The sequence below is a fragment of the Rhipicephalus sanguineus genome, chromosome 4 (genome assembly GCF_013339695.2).
Source record: "Rhipicephalus sanguineus isolate Rsan-2018 chromosome 4, BIME_Rsan_1.4, whole genome shotgun sequence".
Classification (NCBI taxonomy): domain Eukaryota; kingdom Metazoa; phylum Arthropoda; class Arachnida; order Ixodida; family Ixodidae; genus Rhipicephalus; species Rhipicephalus sanguineus.
Genome location: NC_051179.1, coordinates 109,382,401 through 109,407,157, shown reverse-complemented (window position 1 = coordinate 109,407,157; position 24,757 = coordinate 109,382,401). Strand labels below are relative to the sequence as shown.

Below are 24,757 nucleotides of genomic sequence, written 5' to 3'. Positions count from 1 at the left end.
TTGGCCTTCGATCGGCCACCTTTCTACTCGCGAATTTCTGGTAAGGTTGACAATGCTTTTTGTTGTCCGCCGGCATTGTTGGCCAAAAAAATGCACTACGAACGCGCTCTTTCATTTTCTTTCCTGAGAAATGGCCACCACAAGGTGCATCATGAGCGAGCTCCAGCACTTCTCTGCGACGTGTTTCAGGTAAGACAAGTTGATTACACTGCCTCCCGTTCAAGAGTTCCCGGTGGAACAATAACCCATCCGTGAACATTCCGTGTGTACCCTCACGCGTCTGCCCCCATGGCAATAGCAGGAAGCTGTCCTCCCGTTGCTCTTTTGTCAACATCTCATTACCCGCTTCCTTCGCCGTTACGTGTCTTTCTGTCGCAGACCCTGTTCGCGATCCCGTTGAATCTGGCTGGTGCTCCGGCGTCTCCTGAACACCAATCTGACATTCACGATCGACTTCCTCAGCAGCATTCTGCTCCGCTATCACTATGTGAACCGCCAATTCCCGCTCTTCTCTTTGCGTTTGTTTAAGCTTTTCCAGCGTGTCTGGCGTTAATAGGGCGTCTACTCCCTCCGCGAGTCTCTCGGTAACCGCGCACAGTTCCATAAGCTCCGGAGTAGTGCCTCCCTCTGGGATATGCAGTGCCAAAGGGACGTACATCAGGTCAACGGGGACAGCCTGCCCAAATGCCCCTCTCAAACTCACTTTGCCTACTCCCTGTAGTTTTGCCCCTTCCGGAACTAACGCCTTCCTGATCACTGTTATGTCTGATCCTGAATCTAAGCACGCGGTGAACTTACGCCCCGCACTTATCAACTCGATCCATGTTAATCTTGACACACCGGCATAGCACCTTTCGGGGATTATGCTCTCCACTGCCGGTTCACACGCTACCCTCGCGGCGAGTCACTCCGTAGGGAAACGGTCTTGTCCCTGTTCCGCGGGTGGAATCGTCGTTTGCGAGCATTGCCACCGATAGTGTCCGCTCTCGCCGCATGCATAGCATCGGACACCCGTTCTTTCGTTTCCCTGCAATAACCTGTCTTTCGTGCGGCGATCGACCCTTTCACCATTCTTCGAACTACCGTTGGCTGTTTTACCTGACTTTCGATTACTCGTGCTCTCGTCATATTGCTGCGCCAGTTTCGCCAGGTTATGCGGTCTAAGCCATTCCGCCGTCTCGTGCTGTAGCACGTATGTGCGCATGTCTTCGCGCATCAGCTGCTTGACCCGGTCAGAAATGAGCAATGCCCGCAGCTCCTGAACATTACTGACCTCTCTACTACGGAGATAATAATCAAGCAAAATCTCGAGCCTAGTGGCGAACTGTCCCCACGTCTCATCTCCTTTCCGGCAGGCATAAAGGCGGCGTTTGTATTCCTCAGCGGTGAGCTTTAGTTCATGCAGGACGAGGTCGCGAACCTCCTGGTACGAAAGTACTCGGTTCTCCGCTCGATTTGCCACCAATGTGCGGCTATTTTCATTCAAAAATGGCACTATGATAGCGCCTTGTACCTCGTCAGGAATCTCGCAGCTTCTCAGCATGTTTTCAGCGCTCCGGAACCACGCCGGCACCAGCTCATCGGAAACCGGCATTGGCTGAAGAACTGCTCGCAACTGATCCGCATACCGCGCCAAACCGCACCTGTCGCTCCGCCCCACTTCATTGCTCGCGTGCGATTGGAGCTTCAATTTTTGCAGCTCGATTTGGAGCTTTAGCGCTTCTATTTCCAGCTCCTTTACACGAACTTGTACAGCTGGATCGGCGTTTTCTACAGCACGCACATCTGCACTATCAGTATCTACAGATGCCTCATCATGATCTAGCCCGTGGTTCTCACTAGTCCCATCTGCCCTCTGACTTCTGGTCACCCTAGTCGTCATGGTGCTCCCGGAGAAAACAGAACAGGGACCCACCTGTGATTTCTGTCGGTAGCTGCGTCGCCACGCTGGCTCCTCGTCGAGGCCTCAGTCAGCAGATCATGGGAGCCGCTTTCTGATGTACTTGGACGGATTCGCACCGTTCAGTCTCTGCCTCCTTGGTTGGGACGACAGGCCGGTCGTGCAATGACTCTCGCAGTACTCGTCGCTCCGGCAGTCGCCAGTCGCTCCGGGTGAGATGCCGATGTCCGGGGAGAGGACGCTGCTGATCTTGATTGCAGCTCAGTTGACTGCCGCACTCGGTGTTGTCGCAGGTTCAGCCTTCTCGAGCTGCATACTTGCATGCGCCGTTCCGAGGTACCTTTTTTTTTTCGCCCCACCTCTCCTTGCTAAGGTTATGTGCGTATACACAGGACTGTGGGATGTCTCATTGTCCTCCAGGAAGCCGCCACGTCATCCTGTCGACTGCGCCAGTTAAATTTGGGTCGATGGAAGTGATCCCGATGGTTCGGATGATCGTGGCGACACGTTGAAGGACTGGACAGGCCCGGTTGTCAGATCCCGGCAAGCTTGAGTTTATTTACACACTTGATGGCAAAACAAAGGCCGGGGCGGCCACTGAACAGCACTCGCGACAACAACTGGGCTGGGCCCGCACCAAGCGTTCAAGCCCTTAAGAGAATATCTCTAAGTCCTTCGTCTCTGGATCAGAGTCGGCGCCAAGCACGACCTCTGTCCCCTCCGCAATCTCTCCGTCGAGCACCAAGCTCCCCCTTCTCCTCTCCTATTTCTTCCTTTAAATCCACCGTGTCTCGTCTGAGACCGCCTTTCGGGACCAACCCTTTTTTTGATACTCCACCAATGAAGCAGAGAACTTTGTTTCTCTCAGAGACGTGTCTCCGCCTCCACGTTCCCACGCTTTGCTGCCCTCACTATGCGGCAAGCCAACTAAAACGCCATCAATCACATACACAGTCAACGTACACTGAAATGAACCACACCAACGTGCCCAGTTTACATTGCCGCCTCGAGCCTTGTCTGCGACAAGATGCCGCCGCCTGTTGCAATTACTGCAAAACCACGTCGGTGCTCCTTCAGTGAGGACCGTCGCGACGGCGACACATTGTTTACGTTGTCAGTCTCCGTGAGCTCGCTTCCGCCGTAAGGGTGACAAAAGGTCGCGGGGTTCGGCTACAAAGGCGCGGGTAGAGGCGAACGGCCTAATGGCCCTTCCGAGCGCCCCTTTTCCGTCACGCGCCGTCCGCGATTAGTCACCGTTGATCCGTACTGGTGAAATCTTCCCCCGAACATAACTACAACTGTCAGCAAAGTGGCTAAAATTTTATTTTATGTTTACAAGTCTCGTCGTCTTAGAGGTGTTCAAAAACCATCTCGTCCCCATATCCAGCCACATATGTTTCGGTCTTAATGCTTTGAGACGCTTTGTACACAGTTGCGTACACCACTTGTTTCTGCTAGTTGAGTCGACTAGTAGCTAAGAAAGAGCAAGGATCATTGACCTTTGCGTGAATTGAACCTCCTACGTAATGAAGACATTAACTTCATTTTGCAGTGTACTGTGGAATGTGATCGCTTTGTTGAAGGCACTACCATGTTCGACGAGTCGTTCGATGTAGCTCTTCCCGCGAGCCACGATAAAAGTATAATTTTTCTGGGCGCAAGTTGAACATAACCGAAAACGAACTTGCACTATATTTCTAGCCTGAGATTTCATTATAATTACGCAATAACAAACGGTGCAAGGCCTTAGGATAAGTAGATGTAAGGACAATTTAATTCCGATTAATTACTATAACACGCATAAATGAACGTATCATAACATTATTTTTGTTTCAATAGAATAGCGAGTGCCTTGAAATAATTTGCAATTTCACCCACACACAGACAGTTCTTCATAGGTGGCCTCTGAAATGGTTAAGGAAAGCCGAGTACATTGAGATTCGTTACGCTTATCGATGACTGCAAGAAAACCGCATTGATTTTCTCTAACCTTAGTCAGAGTTTATTCAGAGTGCCCTAATCTACTTGTTCTCCTACCCGTTATCCTGCTATGTATTTCGAGTATACAAGGCCTCTCCGTGTTGTAGTGTCACAATGCCCTGTACGTTTGCTTGTCACTCTCAGCAGTCGTTTTGTATCATTTTCCAAACATCATAAGCAAAATTTTATTTTGACGCTAACAAATCCCAGTGGTTTTTTTTTTTCTGTCTACTATTCTGCGCCACTGACATCAGATAACAAAAATGCCACTGGCATGCTTCTCGTACCACAAACTTCCTTAAACGCGATAAGCAAGTCACCGTCACTTTCATCATTCGTCGGAAGCCGGCTGTTCTCTGTTCTGAGTCGAATAAATGAAACCACTGACTTTTCATATGCGACCAAAATCTGTGCGTACAGCGAATATATGTGCAACGTTTCCGCATCATGAAATCAGAATGTACGTCATGCTACTCTAGATTGTATTATTTTAGCGAAGAAAAACTTGGAGGACGCTGGAGTTTCACCTTCAACTGTAGAAGGCGATAGCGCATTCGGGCCCCGTGCGCATCGCCTTCGCAACTGCTAGCCTAGTTTCAATTCTCAGTGAATGTCTCAACCGCGCCGCAAGAAAACGAACGTATGTGGGCGTAACACTCCCATTTTCAACCTATCCTAGAAAGTTTACTACAAGTACAGTTGCGAAGTGCCCACTACGCGTCCGTAAGGCAATAACCGAGCCTACGCAGCTGCTCACTTTGTTGATGCTTTTGCAGCTGATGATGATTAAATATGTCTGAGCGCTTTGTAATGGGTTGGCCTTTAAAATACTCACTAGTTGCGCAAATCATATGTTTTCACGCCTGTCGCGATTCCGCGCTTCGGCCATGCAATATTACATGCGTTAACGAGACTCTTCCCGCTACGTGACATTCATAAAGTGTGTGTTTTTTTTTTCTTTTTCGAAGCAGCTTCAAGCAGAGGCGTGGCTGTGTGGTAGAACACCTGCGTGCCACGGAAAAGGTCTTGGTTCGATTCTCACGCGAACCGAAGTTATTTTATTATTTGTTTTATTTGCGGACAAAGCTGATATTTCGCTCACCGCCAACGACGCTGAGCTAGACACCGGAATTTTTCCGAAACGAGCTCTTTAGAGCTATCGCGTTAGAACTTCCGGCAGATCCCACGTATTGTTGGAATCCATTTCATGCGAAGCAGTCAGAGAGTATTACCCTATGCCGGATTTTTCGCTTTCAGAAAAGCGCTGCGAGTTGGATCGACATCTCTGGGTAAACATGGTAGATGTGCGGACACTGTGGGCTTGCCAGGTACGTCGACTACACTGGCCTGTAGAGGGTAACTTATGGTCGGACGTTACTCGGCACTCACGTTAAAACAGAGAAGTCCGTTGTATCGCTACGAAGTGCACGATACAGCGCGATCATTTCCATATCATAAGAAGCGGTCATCGGTGTATTCGAGCAACGCTTGACCATAGCTTGCAGAGTGAACGTTTATGACGTTGTTTAAAAGCGGCGCCAACAGTGCAACTACAATTGGCGCTGCTCCGACATGGCACTTGTTTAGAGTCCTTCTCCTAAGCAGTTTGAAGCGCAGGCATGGCTCTGTGGTAGAATATTTGGCTACCGTGCAGGGTGCCCAGGTTTGATTACGGCACGAGCATGACATTTATTCTTTGCTTCCACCGAGATTCTTCGCCCAACGACAACACCGTCGACGCCGGCACCGGAGTTGCTACGACGTGGGCCCCTTCACACCATCGCGTTAAAATTTCCTGAATGTATTCTTGCTGTCCCTCGGTTCATATGGACTGTTAATCACCTGTGGCGCATACTTTAGTCCACGGGCCATGTTATGCGGGTATGCGCCAGACGAGACTGGTTTGAAAGATTTCATGACGTACGTGACAGTTAAGTCACGTTATTCATGTTATGACCTGTGAAGCGTGCCCGCGATACACTCGTGTGCGCCTTTGCCAATTTTGGTATGTACCAAATTAACCAGACAACCATGACAGCGCCGAGACGTAGGCGGATAGATAGATAGATAGATAGATAGATAGATAGATAGATAGATAGATAGATAGATAGATAGATAGATAGATAGATAGATAGATAGATAGATAGATAGATAGATAGATAGATAGATAGATAGATAGATAGATAGATAGATAGATAGATAGATAGATAGATAGATAGATAGATAGATAGATAGATAGATAGATAGAAAGAAATGCTCAAAGTGTCTTTGGTTCATTAGGAAGGAAATTGTAGAGATATGTTTAATAATATACAATTTCGTTCATTGCGCCTATCCAGGTTCTGTCAAACGATGCACCATCTGCGATGTACAGTCTTTGATTGGCTCATGTGTGAGGCTCTTCTCTGAAGCCGTGCGGAGCGCCGACCGTTCAGACACCCCTGTCAAGCTTGAAGTTTGGTGCCATGTCGCAGAAAATATCGGCGCGCCCCGCGGCGTCGGCTCGCATGTAATCGTCGATCCAGTTGACAAAGTGAGAGACCTTCATGTAGCGCATGGCCCTGAACTGAAAGGATTTGCATAGCTTGCCACCCCTGTGGACGATTCCCTGGAGAACCCAGGCACCGTCATCGCCCTTGCGCACTAGGGGTCCCCCGCTGTCACCCTAGAACGAAAGCGAAAGAGAGAGACAGATCACTTGTTACAAACGATTACACATACGTACACTGCTGTCCTTTATGAAAGGGAACACGCGAGCGCGGGACCCGCGCTATGCGGCGGTAGAGTCACTGGCAAAATTTCCAGTGACTCTATGCGGCGGCTGTTTACAGCGCCATCAACCGACAGCTAATGAAAAGACGCCCGTTTTTGGCGTCATCTATTGGAAAACAAAAGAACGAGTCATGACCGGTGGAAAATCGTTATATAGATTACGCTCCCTCTCCACTCGCTCAACAGGCGATGCCTGCAGCGCGTCATCTCCTGCCACCAAATCGAGCGCGGTGCGCGAATACGGTTGAAACATCGAAGCTCTGTCTCTCGGCTCACGGGAGTTGCACTTCGCCTAAACTGGAGGTATATAGGCGAGAGGAATGCATTCGGGTGAAGGTTTAGTCGTAGTTTGCTTGTTGTATTTCTGAACGCCGTGGAAATTTTCCATCAAGGCAGAATCCCATTTACCGGTCGGCAGAGAAAGTAGTCTGTTGTTTAGTATATGCGCACTCGATGCTATAACTCCCAGCAGAATCAAGGCACCCTGGTCGTTATGACAGCGGTGATGTTGCTACGTAAAAAGTATGAAGTGAAAAAAATGTTTCCAATGTTTGCAACATTTTTAAATAATGTTGTATATTGTTATTGGCGCGAACACAAATAGCTTAATCTTTTCGCGAGCGGAGAGGGACCGTAATCTAGCAGCGCTTGTACACCGGCCATGACTCGTTATTTTGTTTGCCAATAGATGACGCCAGCAGTGGACGTGTTTTCTTTAGTGGTTGGTTGATGGCGCTGTAGGCAGCTGCCGCAGAGTGCAGGCCAACGTTACTAGAACAAACTCAGTTTAAAAGCTCCGCCGGAGAGGCGGTCCGCGTGGCGGTCGCGGGAACTAGTGGCGCTGCAGTCATGTCTAGCTCCCGCGGCTGGCGCTTGTTGTGATCGGCGCCGCCGATGTACGAGCGCACGTGGGTTACAGCGTCGTCTGCGTTTTGTCCGCTCGTCATTTTTGCGACTGTTCTTGACCAGGCTTAGCGTCTTGTACGAAGACACGTGCATGATGTACGAAGCGTAACGAGGGCGAACAGATTCACAGTGCGGTATGCCGACTTGCTTTGCGCCGGCCTGCAAGAGCGGCTACCGCAGCGACGTCTCCGCTTCACGAAACTTCTTCGGACCTCCAAAAGACCCTACGCCATTCAAGCTTTGCATCGCAAAGATAGAAAGCTTACTGCGAAATGCAAGGTCTGTGACGTTCATTTTGAGAGTGACGACATTGTAAAGCACTATTGTCGTGTCGTTGCGGGACAAGAAGTTTTGATACCACGTGGAAAGCGGGAACTCGCGCCCGGTGCCGCGCTTGTTCCCAGCACTTCCAGCCCACATTTCAAAGCCAAAATATTCGGGGTTTAGGTGCAAATCCCCCCCCCCCCCCAAAAAAAAAAAAAAACGCACGGCGTCCCGCGAAAGCCCTGTGCCCAGTTTGGAGGAGCCGCCAGAAATAGAACAGCAAAACGAAAGGCAGGCGATTACCTATATACGCTACCGAGACTAAGAGTTGCATCACACTGACATTCGATCAGTTGTCAGCTGTCGCTATGCCTTTAAAGCAGTGGATTTTCGAGACATTTTACGACGAGGTATCGAACAAGATGTGCGGAATATTTTACACTCGCCGGCTCGGGAACGGGCTGCTTTCACACGGTACACATAGAAAAGACAAGGACCAGTGCTGGTCCTCGTCTTTTCTATGTGTACGGTGCCAAATTTTTTGCGCTGAGCAGTTTAATAAAAGAATACCAACTAGCCCAATCCCACGCTTTGCTTCGGGAACGGAGACTTACTTGTGCAAAAGATAATTGTAGTTGACGAGCAGTTTAAAAGGACACTAAAGAGCAAAACGATTTTTCTCGCATTAGTAAAGTAGTCTTCCACGATACCAAAAACACCACGCTTTCTGCGCGAAGACGCTTAATAAGCGAGAAAACGCGCAAAAAGAAAATACAGGTGGCGACGCCACCTTGGAATTCCCGCACCGTTTGCTGTGACGTCACACATTATTGACGGCGCCTGCTTGGGCCTACGTAGTTCCTAATCGGTTAAATCGAAGTACATTTTCCTCTGAGGGCGCCAGAGACTTGACATAACGAGTTTGCGGAAATTTCGTCGAGCCAGTGGCGCCAAATTACGTTAAATGCTCTTTGAAGTCTTTTACGTCACGAATTACAAAGTTCGGCGCGAAATTTAAAAATGAAACTTTGAACTCGGTTTTCTCCTCTGATAATAAACCTACGGTGGTGAAATAAACTACACATGAGTTCTCCGAGCACATTTTATCAATCTAAACCAATTCATTGTTTCTCTTTAGTGTCCCTTTAACTGCGTAGTGAACGGCTACAGCACGAAACGCAAACGGCTGTCGTACAGTTTAAGAAGTGCTGCGGGCATGGAACATCTGCTCGGTGAAGTTGAAAAACTGACGTTGAATACGGACGACTCTTCTAGCGACAGGAGTACGCGCGAATAACAGCTCGGTGCTCACATCACGGCCGATCTGTTCGAATTGTTTAAGGCACCGTAGAAGGATGCGACGTAAAAAGATGAGACACCGAAAATACAAATATCCACTGAAAAAAATTGCTCAGAGACTACATCTATTCGATGTAATCGCACACTGAGATTTCATTTACCGAGTTCTCGTAAAATTTCCCGATTTTGGGTCAGTATCCCTTTAACCGTCGCGAAAACGTGTCTTGTAAACATTTCAAAGCATTGGTGATGTTTTTCGAGAAAGTTTTTTTCAATAAATTGTAGAAATATGAGTACTGTTTTTCTAGAACGTTTTTGTATCTGGAGTAAGTACGCTTCTTTGTACACTATAAAGGCTTTTACAAACGTGTTGGGTTGTTCTTGGTCTAGATTAGACGGCAGCGGCTAAAATTGTGGTGGTAGTTATAAAAATTACGCTAAAACCCTCATTCGCTTAGAAACTCCTATGCTTGGAAGTTAAGCGCAATTTAGACAGCTCAAATATTGTCACAGGGTCGTGACGTCAATGAAGGCGGCAGTCAGCAGGTCCCAGATGAAACTCTTTATTTGGCCGAACTTGTGGCCGGGAAACTGAAAGTCAAACTACAGCAATATACTGATAGCGGCGAACATAGCGTCGACCGTCGATCAACTGACAAGCGGTCAAGCGCGTCGGCTTTTATACAGGCGCTATCGAACTTTCCAGCGATATTGCTGGTGGCGGCGTTATCTCTCGACAAAGGTGGAACATTCGCGTACGGCGCGCAATCTTATCAAAACGATCTACTACAAATGCGAAGCTTCTCGAACACTGCTTCGCGGACAGCGTCGAGCGTTGATAACCGTCCTTGCTGGTCAAACCCGAATACATCAAAATAAAACAAGAAGTGGGCTTGGCAATATAGACCGAACATCGATTCTTAGCCTATCAATGAACAACGCACGCGGGCCAATGCATACAGACGACCTTTTGCATATCCACCTAAGTATCCACCTAACTAGTACAATAAGAAAGTTGCCGCTCAGTTGCCGCGAGCAACTGCGCGGCGGACCGCAGCGTTATGCCGTGGCAGCAGACGACGCGCCGATAGTGGCGCAAGACGGAACTGCAGCGCCGCTAGTTCTCGCGACCGCCGTTCGGACCACCCTCCTCCGCTGGCGGAGATACGGAGCTTTGAAACTGAGTTTGTTCTAGTAACGTTGGTGCAGGCTACGCGTTCGAGTGTTCCCTTTCATAAAGAACAACAGTGTACCTATACACATTCATCACTGGAAGCACCACACTACACAATAGATCTGTTTCCAGCATTGTCATCGTTGATCGTTGAGCGGTTTGTTGCGGTTAATTCTGTTGTAACAACGAGCGCTGGAGGAAAACGCTGACGTAGCAATGAAATGTGCAGTTTGTTTCGTGGAAGCGAAGAGGCGCGTCCAAATCGGTAAGTATTGTAGCTGTAAATAGAGCGTGCAGCAACAGCCAACAGTGACAGAATGTGTTGACGGACTTTTAGCGCAAGGAAGCGACATCAAGTACTCTTTCACGAAGAAGGAAAAGGTAGTACCAGCCTTTTATTGACTAAGCGATTTAACTTGATGAGATCCTGGAATACTTAGACTTTGCCGTCTTTATTTTTTTTAGCCATTGTTCCTCAGTTTACTTCACCCAAGAATACTGATGGGTAAAACAGCGCAAAGAGGCAAGGACACACAAGACTAGCGCTGACTGCGAACTGTTTTGCTTTATTGTGAGAACACACTATACACCTTGAAATGGTGCACACACGGGAGGGGAAAGTCAGCAGCACTTTTAGCGGAGCGTGCGTCAAGTAACAAAGCAAGTGATCTTTGAAATTATCTCTGCAGCTATTCTTTTTTGACTAAGCAAGATTTGTTACTTGAAGCATGCGCCGCTAGAATTGTTCATAATTTCCCCTTCGCATGTGTGCACCCTTTCAAGGTATATTACTCTGTTCTCACTATAAACCAACGCTCAAGCATCAAAGCTAATGAAGACGAAAAGGAAACGCATGCGAAGGGTAACAGCGTGTGAAAGCAATAATCATCGACACTATCGCACCTGACAAGGTGTGCCGTCGTCATAAGAGCCACAAATAAGGTAGTCCGGTACGTCGTGGAATTCCTTGACACAGCGCTCGTTGGCGATGCTCTTGGTCCTCAACTGCTGCAGCCGCTCGGCTCGCGATGAGGGATCCCCCTCTGCAAGACAGCTGTGTCTCAGGTACGGCAAACAGCGATTAAAAGGGCGTAAAGGAGTCCCCCCCCCCCCCCCAAAAAAAAATGCTACTTATAACTGGATACAACTTAAAGGGACACTAAAGGCAAATATTAAGTCGACGTTGATTGTTGAAATAGCGGTCCAGAAACCTCGTAGTGCTGCTTTTGTGCCAAGGAACGGCTTATTTTGAAATAAAATCACGTTTTTAGTGGTCCGCATCGCGTTAGCGCGCTTCAAATCTCCCGCCTGAAAATACGACTTTCATACGTCACTGCTGCCGTGCCCAACGTTGCCCGCTTTTACTGCGCGGCCGCCGACACTAGTAGCAGCCGAGCGGAAGTAGCGGGACCCACAGTAGCAACAACGGCGCTGCGGCAAAGACTTGCTCGGATGGGCACATTCAAAGCCTTCACCAAGTGGGGGTTGGTCTCGTAATCCCCAGTACGAAAGTGCAGCGAGCACACACGCAGAGGTTTTGACTGTTTGGCACACTGGCGCAATGGCATGACACTAAGCCACTTCGAGCGTAAGGGTTCACTCCGCGGCACCCAGTGAAAAGACACACCGGTTTCCTTGCTGCAGCACTGGCGTTGTGCACCATTCGGGCATCCGGCAATATCACACGCATGCGGCATTTTGTCGAACTTTCTGTCAGAGCGACTTTCACGAGCGCGCAAAACACGCACGGCAGTACGCGATCCCGAAACTACCACTGAGACGGGCGAGGCGCAGTTCGGCGAAAACGGAACCTTTGAACCACGCGCGCCGTTCCCCATGGCAACGCCACGGAGGTTTTGTTTTCCATGAATCAAGCGGAAACGAACAAACAGCATTTTATTACGTCTTTTGATGCTCGGAATGTTCTTTTTTTACTGCTGCTAGTTTGATTACTAGTGATTTATTGTAGGCCGACTTCCATACGTCATCGGGATCACTTCGAAAATGTCCCACTCGTGGCGCTCATCATGTGATACATTTAGCTTAATTTCTCGGTAAGTAGGGCACTGCTGTTGATAATATTGCTGTTTTAGAAGTTGTCATACATTGGGCTTTCACTCTGACATAAATTGTTATTTGCCTTTAGTGTCCCTTTAAGAAGTCCGGAGAGGCCCCGCCCAGACGACCGAAGCGCGACAGCCGATCGCCTCCCCGACTAAAGAAATATTCCCGCTCACGCACTCGGCAATGTTCTCCAAGGGCGGAGTCATATCAGCCGTCCGGCTCATGACGTCAATCTGAAGTGTGTGCCCGTTGGTGTAGGCTTGTGTGCGTCCGCCTTTGAGTAGAAAGTGCAGCGGACTTGTAAAGTCATATCCTATACTATAGTTCACGCACGCATATAGGCTTGCGCACAGGTAGGAGAAAAGGAAAATGGGGGCAAGCGAAGCTTCGTGTGTGCGTGCCTGACGTACCACTTTTCTTTCTTTCTTTCTTTCTTTCTTTCTTTCTTTCTTTCTTTCTTTCTTTCTTTCTTTCTTTCTTTCTTTCTTTCTTTCTTTCTTTCTTTCTTTATTTCTTTCTTTCTTTTTTTCTTTCTTTCTGTCGCATTGAGCAATGCTCTCTCCTAACTTTTTTTCCTTCCTCCGTGCCGGGAATCGAACCTTGATCCGCGTGCTTAGCAGCGCATCACTTCAGTCGCTGCAGGCAACAACGACGGTCATGCATGCGTTCGTATCCAGGTAACAATGAAACGTGGCACAGCGTGAAATGACCAGTCACCTCGATAAAAGATCAGACTGAAGAATCAGAAAGGGATGATCGTCGACAAGCCCACGATCTAGAGGGCATCAATTACTGGAAAACGGCACATAAAAATACACCTGTGACCGGCGCAGCTTCGAGGGCGGCGTTTTCCCCGTACGACACCATAACAAGCTTCGCTTGAAAAACAGGGCGCCATGGTGTCTATTGGAAAATATGCTCAACACAATAAACCACTTTACGCCCTTAAGGGGGTTTTAGCTTGTCTATAACTGACATCCTTAGACCCCACGAAAGAGGCACTTCAACAAATCTAAACACCCGTATCATGGGGGTTGCCAATCGTCCAAGCGCCCTTGTTACTGAAGAACAGAAAAATAAAACTTACCAGTTAGGGAAAATTCAATGGTCATCGAAAGATGACACAAGCATAGCATAGTGAAAGAGGAAGTGGACAAAGCGCTCGCGCTACATTACCCTACAACGACCACCTGGTATATATAGCCATAGTACCTATAGGCCACCGTGCAGTGCCGCTGTAGCTATTCCTCTTCTGCATAATTAAACAATAAACGTTCACAAATATGCGTAAACTTATGGTGAGCTTTTGTATAGCCCTTAGACAGACCGATCTGTTATTCTAAAGCCGGCTATTATTCAACGCTTTCTTAATTAGCGAGTTGGAACTATCAGCTGGCATTCCTTTCATATGGGCGACAGGTGTTTTGAAAACCCATAACACCTTTAAATCGATGAGACCCTCCAGGCAGCCGCTGACATTGTTGTCCAACGCGTGAGTGACGCAGGCCTCGAATGTTCACAGAGTAAGTCGTAGCTTCTCATACTCAGACCACCGGCCCACCACAGAACCAAGACACCACTACCGAGCATCAACGGGTTGTTCAACAGCACGTGCATCCCTCACGTGGAGCACATGAGAATACTCGGCCTCACCGTACAGAAGTCAGAATACAAAGGGTGAGCGCGCGCAGGCCGGCCATGAGGGAGAAGGAGTTGCTCCAAATAGTTCAAGCCTTTGTCGTGCCGCGTTTTACACACGCCCTCCCGTACCTACATCTCCTCCAGACGGAACGGGACCGACTCAATCGACTCATACACAAAGCGTATAACACGGCCTTGGGACTTCCCCGAAATACCTCAACAGAACGCCTCCTCAGTCTTGGTCTACACACCGTGGATGAGCTCCTGGAAGAGCAACGTACAGCGCAAATACACCGATTACAAGGAAGCAGGACAGGCCGTTGGATCTTGGAGCATATCGGGCACAGGGTGTGTCCAAGTCGCAACGATCCTGCCACAATCCACCCAGAAGTCAGGAGGAAATTCCTCATCAAGCCGTTGCCAAAGAACATGCGGGCCGGCCACCATGACGGGAGAAGAAGAGCTAGAGCAAGGGATCCCCGCAAGTCCCACCGGTCGAATCCTGAAGCGGCATATGTAGATGCCGCCCAATACCCGACCGACGGCAACCACTGTGCGATCAGCGTGGCCACTCTTCCTAAGAACGGAGACGGAGAATCCCGTCTACGTACGGCGTGCTACTCGCTACGAGCTCCCAACTCAACTGAAGCCGAAGAGGCCGCTATTGCACTTGCAGCAGCGGCAGGCTTCTCCATATTCCTTAGCGACTCGAAAGTCGCCATTAATAACTTTACTCGTGGCATCGTAGCTCTCACAGCGCTACGACTACTTCACCCCCTTCTCTCTTCTGCCTCTCCTCGCCCTCTCAAAGGTGAGAGTAAGGAGGACGACGACGAGAACGACTTCACCTGCCCTATCGAACTTATATGGGTCCCGGCCCATTCGGAAATTTCGGGAAACGAGGCCGCCCACTACCATGCTCGAGGATTCGTCCACCGATGGGTGGGTAGGGCTTCCGACCCGGAGAACCCAAATCGGGAAGCGCTGAGCTCGTATAACGACATCACCACCTACTACCGAATCTCGAGACAAACCAGACCACCACCCCAAGCTGACCAAGCAGCAGGAGGTCACCTGGCGCCGACTCCAGACTCATTCCTTTCTCTCCCCGTATATTTACTAACGTATCTACCCTGACCTCATTAGTCCTCATTGCTCATTAATAGCCACCCTATCCCTTATAGCCACCCTATCCCTTATTCTCTGGAACTGCAGGGAAGACCCTCCCCCACCTCACCTAACCTCCTGGTCACTCCATCACTTGTGGCGTGGGAGAAAGTACTGTCGTCTGACAACCTGGGGGTCCAGCTTCGGGCCACAAATAGAGCCGGTGAGGTGGTTGACAGGAATGGTCTGGCGGACTACCTCCCCTGCTAGATGGCTCTGGTCAATAAATGTTTCTTCTTCTTCTTCTTATTCTCCTAAAGGGTGTTCTCATAATACATTAATCCTTGCACAAACGGAAATGGTACTTGGGAAAGCAAAACAAACTTACACCTCCATTTTCGCGCATTTTGATTAGGCAAAAGAGTGTTTTGTTGCTTGAAATCGCTTTATTAGTGCAAAGTGGTTTACAGTGAAGCCATGACAGTCCGTTAGCAACCATCCTGCGTTGTTTTTCAATTCTTCATGCATCATTAGTAAAGAAGGAGGTCCCGGAGTTAGAAACTGTCACAGGGACCTCCTATTAGTAATTTGACATTATCAGTGAATAGTACGTTATGGCAACATATCAGTTACACAATAATAGCTAAAGGAGAAGTGAGGAAATAATAAAGAAGGATACAAAGTAAGAAATCGCAATAACGAAATGAAACAACAAAACAAGGAAAGTGTTTACAATACATGAAAAGTCATTTACAAGCAAATAATACAAACCTCTTTAAAGCAAAAAAGAAACAATAAACGATACCTACCTGTGTGCACGAGCCTTTTTAGGCCTAATGATGCAGCAGTTGCATAACAATAGAAAATTGGACGCTTTATGCCCTCGATAACTAATGTTACGGGTCAGTTTGGAGGGAGCGAGAGCTCTTTCGACAACTACTGTCAATAAACAGCATGAACGGTTAAATAGTACAAATTGAGTTGAACCGGGAACCAGGGATGACACCACGTTTGGCAATGCTATATTTAGCGTGCTTGAACAATTACTTGGGCTAAATTTGCTATATAACCTACGTTCACGTAGCGTACCTTAACCGCAGAAAACCAAGTAATGTACGAAACATGCGCCGCAACTACAACTCCATTTCTCTCAACACGTAATGTCTTTACGTTTGCTTGCAAATCACTATTCTAGAAATGTGTGCTATGTGAGATCAAGGCACTCGCAACGTGTCACTGCGCAAGGCGATACTCACCGTCTGTCTGGCCCCAGCCTGTGACGTAGAGCGTCGTGCGGTCAGGCAGTTCGGAACCGGGTTCAGGCAGGCATGCTGGTCGAACTGTGTCCGTAAAGTTTACGCTGCTGGTAAGCTTGACGATTCCAATGTCCCTCTGCGTGTTCATAAAGAGAAAGTGAACCGTAAGCGAACACACGACAGAGACAACAGCGTGCATTCCATTAGCGGATGATTTACTCAAAACCGGCTATAAAAACTGGCGAAGCTGCACAAAGTCGCTCAAGGTTTGAAACAGCGAAAGTGCATGATTCTGAAGCCTAATCTGGTTGTTTCTAGGTTGTTGATAGGCTTTAGCTAGGTTAGTCACGACACGGATGTCGAAACTCCCGAATCAAGCGTTCGCACCTCTCATAGATCTACGGGCTCGCTCGGTCATCGGCGCATATTAAATCTCCCGAAAAGGAGATGGGGGCGCTTGCTCGGGATATTACGGTAGTCGTGCCAAGTCTGAAGGAAGAGCGCAGCTGGTGGGCGGCCTTTGCTTCTCATTATTTTAAATGCGAAGCATTTCTTAGCGAACCTCTGGCACTTTGAGCGTTTCTATCTACGTATCTATCTATCTATCTATCTATCTATCTATCTATCTAGCCGCCTACGTCTGGGTGCTCTCATGATCACCTCCTTAACTTGGTGTAGACCAAAATTTGCATGGGAGGGTAAGAGTATTTGACAAATATGATTGCCCGGTCATGACATGAATAACGTTAAAATCCTGTCGTGTACGTCGTCAAACCCTTTCCACTAGACACGTGTGGCACATACCCATTTACCACGGGCCGCGGTGTACGGGTATGCGCCACAGGTGATTGACAGTTTATATCTACACAGGAACAGCGAGAACAGAGATTGGTAACTTAAATGCTAGAGCGTTAAGGAAACCTAACGTCGCCAGCGTTGACTAAACGAATGAAAAGAATGAAAATTAGGAACCCAGGAGGAATCGAACCCAAGCATTCTGCGTGGCAATCAGGTATTCTACCACTGAGCCATGCCAGGTCTATAAACTGGTTTGGAAAAACAGCCTACGCAGGCTGTTTTTCCAAACGCAACGTCACCTGTGGTTGCGGTGCTGGCTATCCAATTTTACAAGACAGCAAAAAACACTACATGATACTCCTACGATGTGTACTCCTACGATACAGGCGTCATATCAGATCAACGTCTCTAGTTCCAGTGTTGGCTCCTCTTTTATAGCAGTCTACTAAACATTACATATGTATTCCTATGATTCAGGAAGCTATATTGAAGCATTGCTCGACCCCGGAGGAATACATTAACAAAAGGTACATATGATATCCACATCACCGCACCGTAACGTGCACTTCGTCCACCAGAACGACGCAGCGTTCTCTTCATTTCTTACAAGGCTGGGCGATGGCCTCATGCTGACCGAGGATGATGCCAGATTAATTCACAGCCGCTTTGTAGACTAGGATACGTAGGCCACATACGCCCAGGTACTCTACGAATACGACAAACACCATCCACTGAAGTTGGTCTAGGTATCCAGGCTTACCAGCCTCGACGGCCTATACCTCACCAACACGAAGGGTGGCTTCAGGTTCCGACATGTCGCCGGCTCTGACGACAGATAATTTGTCGACGAAATGACCGAGGCATCCACGAATTCCAACAGCTCTACTACACCACATACTTCACTACACATGGACCCCTCGTCACCACGATCACGACCGGATCCTATAAAAGGTCATGACCATGCTTGTTATAGTGATATGTGATGATATAGTTATATGTGATGATGCCCTTGTTCAAGAACTGTCAAGAACTTCTTGCACACATGCACACGGGTTCGTGAAACGTGCGTGCGTTCTCGGGACACGTATAAGCACTACATATCAGCTTACCGCTTCTGGTTTTGGTAATACCCACGTTGCCATTGGCAGCGTTACCCAACCGTAAATAACTGGTTATATAGCACATATGCGGCTCTTCAACATATATATGTGTGCGTATAAAATATATACAAATCTTTAGCGTCATTTTGTAACGTGTCGCTAAGTAAAAAAAGTTACGCCACAGTCACCTACCCGCCACATGCTTCGCATAACATCGACTCCCACGGTATGTGGGATCTGCCAAATTTTTTTTTCTTTCTTTCTTCTCTTTCTTTCTCTTTCTCTTTGTTTCTTGTATGTCTGTTTTGTATCTGTTTCATTCTATTTCTTCCTTTTTATTTATTTCTCTTTCTGGCTCTTACCTTTATTTCTCTTTCTTTCTCTGTCTGCTTTTTTCTCCCTCTTTCTTTTTTTATTCCTCTCTTGATCTTTCTATTCTTCCTATCTCTTTCTCTCTCGGCTTCTTTCTCTCCCTTTGTTTCTCTTTGTATGTCTTTCTATCTTTTTATGTCTCTCTTCCCATTATTTCTCTCTATTTTTCTCGCTCTCTTTCGCGCTATAGCTTTCTCTCTCTCTCTCTTAGTGAACCAGGGGTGAGTAGTGGGATTTGCCCAATTCCTGTGGCACACGCCCGTTCATGATGATGATAGTTTTCTATCCCGCTACGGTGGTCTAGTGATTATGGTGCCTGACTGCTGATCCGAAGGTCGCGGGATCGAATCCCGGCCGCGGCGGCCGCATTTTCGATGGAGGCGAAAATGCTTGACGCCCGTGTACTTAGATTTAAGTGCACGTTAAAGGCCATCTCCGGCGATTTTTCGAGGTCGATGGATCTCAGTGAAATTCGCTGGGTACGTTCCTTTGCACGTTTCCGTCATTTATGCCAAATTACAGGCTTGAGACATGCGCAGATTGTTTGCAAATGAATTTTAAAGATTGTCTGCAAACGCCCTCCTGGCTTCCCACAATTATTGGCAACATTGCATCTGTGACGTCAGTGTTGGCAAGGCGGCGGAAGTGACGCAGCCGAGGGCACCGCTAACTTCGGCGCTTAGGCCGCTACAGCGAGCGTCTGCTGTGCACAAGGCGACAGACAGCGTTGGTTTGGCCGGCGCTTCGCTGGTCGTCCCGGCTGTCACAGTTTTCATACTCTGCGCTGGCGTGACCGGCACGCCTTGCACGACTTCCGGTTCGTTCGTAACAACGTCTACGTCATACGTAGACAGTACACTCGGTTGGGTTTCGGTTTCGGTGTTGCGCTTTTTTGCTTATTTAAAATTTTTCTCCAATTTGCCGAGCATTTCTGCTATCGGGCCCGTAACAGGAGCGTCTTAGGAACATAAAAGCACCATTACTTTGACATGGCCAAAAAATCGCCGGAGTTGGCCTTTAAAGAACCCCAGGTGGTCGAAATTTCCGGAGCCTTCCACTAAGGCGACTCTCATAATCATATCGTGGTTTCGGGACGTTAATATACCCAACAAATATTATGCCTTAAGGGCAAGTCTCTGTCGTAAATAAAAAAAAACCAACAATTGTTATATTATTACAGTTTTCTGATAGTCCGCACACACAAGCCACGGCTAGCTTAAACAGCTTAGCTGTTAAAAGGAGGTCGCGCCACTGAATGCAGCTCAGAAGGGTCTTACCCTTCGCGGCGATCGATGTTCACACCGATAAAGCCGAGCAGCCCATGGCTACTCGTAACTATCGCGTGGTTACTGCTTTTCATGCCTGATCGAACAACCACATATTATATGCCTTCAAGAGCATGATGCTCTTAATAAAAGAAGTGAATTTCTAGAAACAACAGGGGCATTATTATGTGTTGGCACTGCATCGGCGACGCTTAGTTTTGTTATGTTACAGCGAACCTTTTTTAGGCTTCCGTTTTAGACACACGTTTACTGCTCACGCTTTTGGAAAGGGACTTTCGTCCGAAAGTTGGACATGTGGATTTGCCACAGATAAGCATTCGAATAGGAACAATAACTCTGACAATACTTGCGTATTTCTGAAATTCTCGAAGGCCTTTCACCGAGTTGTATACTACTGTTCGATATCATAACGTTCAGATCCATAATTAGAGCCTTTTACATTGTCATGGATGCGCAGTCACCTCATCTTCAGCGGTACAAAATTGTTGATAATTTTTGTTCATCTCAGTGACGTCGTGTGCTGAAAAAACTCTTCGAGCACATGGTGCACAATCGACTCTCTTCCTATGTGGACGAAGGGAATCACCTACGGAGCACTAAGTTCGATTTCCGGCCACACTTCTCTACTCAGGATGTATTAGCAGAGCTTCAAGAAGTCGCTGACGGCATCAGCATCACCCATAAAAGAGCTGTTCTAGCACTCTATGCGGAAAGGACGCTGGACAACGTCTCTCATGAAGTTGTGCTAAAGAGCTTGCAAGACATCAGCTGTGGACGCAGGACGTACAGCTGGGTCCGGGACTTTTCACAGCTCGAACGGCCACTACAGGCCAGGGGAAACTGAGGACCATTGTGAACTAGTTACCGTAAAGAGGAACACACCAGGTATCCGTAATCACACCGATGCTGTTGAATACAGCGATGGGGGGCAGTATCTTTAACAGCATCAAGCGTATCGACAGGCAATATACGCGAACAAGCTGACATTGTGTACTTATGGTCTGTGGGAGAATAGCAAGTTGGCCTGCAAGAAGCCATCGACAAGACTGAGAGTTACCTGCACAGCTGTGGTCTGTAATGCGCTCCAGAAATGTCCCAGTTTATAATCAAGAGAAGCACGAGAAAATGACCTCCGCACGATACCCTGGATACAATGTCGGCCATAAATGGAGTCAACATACCCAAGGCGGACGTACCCTGCGGACTGGGCGTCACTTTCCAGAAGAACGGTGGCGTTTTCGCTACCGTTCGAGCGCTCCAGCAGGTGGTTACTCAAGTCGCGCATATTGTGCAAACGGTGTCAGCAGAAAACATGGCCTAAATAAGCAATATACGCCCATCGTAATAGAAGCCCTGAAAACAAGCTGTCGCTTACGGGGCCCGACACCTATATCTCAAAACAGCGAGATGTACAAATTGAGTATACCGTTATGCGAAAAAAATACATGCTCGCACTGGGGCTTTGGCCGAAGGCGATCTCCGACAGGCTACTAAAGCTCAGCATTCATAATACACGTGAAAACCTAGAGAAATGTTGTGCGCGCATACGCCGATACACTAAGGCGCCACGCAGTCGTTGAAGCCCAATATCAAAACAGCTGCCAAAGCACGAGGAGTAAGATGATATCTACAGTTAGCTCCCGTAAGGTTTGTTTGGATCGGTATGAACTTTCGCCATAACTCGAAAGAGGAGACAATGCGGGACAGTAGCACGAAAGTAGTAACGGAAGCAAACAGAAACAATCTGTTTATGCCGCCTGAGAGACTGCGCACAAAAAAAAGTGTAGAATGCCACTCCGAGAAGCGCACTCACCTCTGGATCAGCGTGCATGCAGAGGTGTTCGGCGCCCACGTACTGCTCCGTGACGTCGCGACTGCTTCGACTGTGGGCGCCCACGTGAACGAAGGTGTTTGCGGCCGCGTGGTACCTGCAACACGTGACCCAGCACGTTGTGTACTAATTCACCTCATCTAAACCACAGAATTTTCTGCTGAAGTTACTATAGTAATCTGTAGTGACATAATTCAGATAGTTTTTTCAGGCTTTCATTTCTAGTTTATTAAGACTCGAAGTAAGAACAAAACGCTCTTTTTACTCACTTTTATCATATGCAAGCCCAAGTCAAAGAAGGGTTTCGCTTTTGTAAGTCCCTAAGCGCGTGAAGAAAGGTCCTGGCAATTAGGCTTGTACGTTGAAATTTGATATTCTCGTTCTTACAATGGAAGATGTACAGTTAATTCTAGTAGATTTGCGCAAAGCGTATTTGCTTAAACGCCTTGACCTGTGCATCATGCTATCCACTGTAGGAACTCAAGGCAACCAACTTGGGGAAAAAGACAAAGGTGAACTCAGCTTTTTTTTTTTTTTACGTAATTGCAGAGTGAACTAAATTTGTAATATACAACACTAAAGCGGGAGATACAATGACGAAACCTCAGTTTCTCATAGTTGTATCGCATTGGTCGGTTGACCTTCTAGAGCACCAATCTTTCTCATCACCGAATATTTGTGCAATTGTCTGAGCGACGTTCCCTTCGAATTTTGATTTTTCTCGCACTTTACCGCACTTGTCAGCGTCTGCGCATGCCAGGACCTTTAGTCAAAGGTTAACACCTTTAACTACACAATAAGCTGAGATCTTCACTATCACTATATACACACTGCACGATTTAGCCTCTCAGTCGCAATATAGAACTGAATCTTCTGATAGCGTCCGACATCGCTTTGTTCTTTGCACCAAAGCACTGCGCTTTTCAGTATTGAGAGCATGTGCCACGAATGTTGCCATTCTGGTCTAAATGAAAAATATTTATTTTTTGATATCAAGCGCTCTCGGTTTGCAAATTCTGCGACAAAACTAATGACCGTCTGGTTCAAAAGAACAACAAAGCGCCAACAGCATTTATACAGAATGTAACCCTTCTAACCTCTCGTCAAACGTCGTAGCATAGGTGACCAAATAACATTATTTCGTATACTACCCTCTCAACCGAAGTATCTTACTGCGTCATCGTTTTTTACTCGCACGAGGTCACCTTAAAATTCCACACTAAGACCATGCTTATTTTTCCCCGGAATCAATAGTTCGGTACAACTTAATAAGTCCGGAGAGGCCCCGCCCAGATGACCGAAGCGCGGCAGCCGGTCGGCTTCGCGAATAATGAAATAGTCCAGCTCTTGCGCTCTACAACACTCCCAGAAAGCGGGGTCACAGGCCGTCCGGCTCATGACGTCAGTCTGGAGTACGCGTCTATTGTACAGGCTGCTGTGCATCCGCCTTCGAAGAGGGAATGCCGGAGACGTCTAAAGCTGTGCCCGGCTATAGTAGGAGTATTGAATAGCAAGTTACGGGTCCGTTCGCACCAAACTTGACTGCTAGAATAATGGCATTCAACAGGAACGCCACGGAAGTCACGAGCACCTACCAAGAATTATTATCATTAATATTTTTTAGTAGTAGTAGTAGTAGTAGTAGTAGTAGTAGTAGTAGTAGTAGTAGTAGTAGTAGTAGTAGTAGTAGCAGTAGTAGTAGTAGTGCCAGCAGTAATGTGTGCATAGCATTATTGTTCATGCATATTTTCACTTATACTGCCCAAAGCCTTTCACAGTCTATGCTCATTGATCCGTCACCCATATGTCCTCGTTGCTTTCCGTGTATCAGTGAGCAGTGGCGTAGCCAGGGGATGGCACACCGTGCCCGTGCCCCCTCCCCCCTCCCCAAAACTTTTTTTCTCATGGGGACAGAGCACGAAATGACACTTGACCACACTTACCTCCCCGGACCCCATGCTGGATCAAGGGCGTGCCACCCCCGAAACAAATTTCTGCCTACGCCACTGTCGGGGAGGCTCGTGTTCTTCTCAAGCCACAAACGTCACTTTTCTCTCGACCCTGTACTTATCCTTGAGATGAAATAGAATTGAATTGAACTGAATAATACCATAGAAGCGATCGTGCACCTGTGTATGTCGTCTTTTTTTCGTATTTTATCTGGTCATTCTCATTGTGGCTCGGCTCCCACTACCACACCAGTAAACGTTTCTACTATCGGCTTCACTCACTCGAGACAGTGGGCGGCGGTCAGAACGTGGCGGTCCGAGATGAGCGCACCGCCGCAAAAGTACGCGCTCTCGAAAAAAGGGCTGCTGTGCAGTCCCGCGTGCCAAGGCCAGCTGCCGGGCACGGCTTCCTGGCCGTCGACCACCCTGTCTTCGCGGCTTTCAAGCTGCGGGGCTATGGGCGTCTGGCCGCATCCGTCGGGATTGATCCACGCCGATGCCCCCATATTGGAACAGGAGATGGCCAGTAATGCGAGCACGATCTCGGCAGGACTCATGTTTCCGGTGGCCCCACGGTGAAATCTGGGGCGGCTGAAGATTTCGATGTCGCTGAAAAAAAAAAAAGACGTGCGCTCGTGAAGAAAACGCATTTCTGTTTAACAACCTCGCAGTTTATTGAAAATGAAAGTTAATGCAGAGTCATAATGTCGTTTTATAGTGTTCAGTCTAAAAACTGACATGCAGATTTTTTGTTCCCTTTACGAACGGTTTACGTATGACCGATCAGAGCGGCACGTCTTCACTAACACAAAGATTTATTATTACACAATGGTGCTGTTGGGCAAAACTGTTTCCTTTGTAAGAATGGGTGAAGGCTTCGAACTTCAGCCAGAGCAAGTTGGCTGGTGTTGGCACGTAAGGTGCAGATTTATCTAGAACACTAAGCGTGTCGAGGCGCAAATATATCATTAGCACACTTGACGTATGGCGCATACGTTAGCGGTATCCATCAAGAAAGCCCTTTTTGATTCTTGTTCTGGGGGCGAATTCTTAAAGCT

The 24,757-nt window shown here is 47.8% G+C and overlaps 1 protein-coding gene across 1 annotated transcript; it reads right to left on the bottom strand.

Annotated features, from left to right (window-relative positions):
* Positions 1 to 6,223: 6,223 nt before the first annotated feature.
* Positions 6,224 to 24,256, bottom strand: LOC119391499 (chymotrypsinogen A). The gene is made up of 5 exons (XM_049414863.1): positions 23,982 to 24,256; positions 21,733 to 21,847; positions 16,364 to 16,499; positions 11,199 to 11,338; positions 6,224 to 6,545 (listed from the first exon to the last, which is right to left on the bottom strand). The coding sequence occupies exons 1-5, from the start codon at positions 24,254 to 24,256 to the stop codon at positions 6,312 to 6,314; spliced, it is 900 nt and encodes a 299-aa protein (XP_049270820.1). The 3' UTR covers positions 6,224 to 6,311.
* Positions 24,257 to 24,757: the final 501 nt, after the last annotated feature.

What these genes read in the sequence shown, in the direction of transcription:
- LOC119391499 (XM_049414863.1), bottom strand. Translation starts at nt 24,256, where the DNA reads ATGAGTCCTGCCGAGATCGTGCTCGCATTACTGGCCATCTCCTGTTCC. An exon ending in ACCGCCGCCCACTGTCTCGA is followed by an intron (nt 21,848 to 23,981) that starts GTGAGTGAAGCC and finishes CACGTGTTGCAG; the next exon opens with GTACCACGCGGCCGCAAACA. An exon ending in ACGACGGCACACCTTGTCAG is followed by an intron (nt 6,546 to 11,198) that starts GTGCGATAGTGT and finishes CTTTCGTTCTAG; the next exon opens with GGTGACAGCGGGGGACCCCT.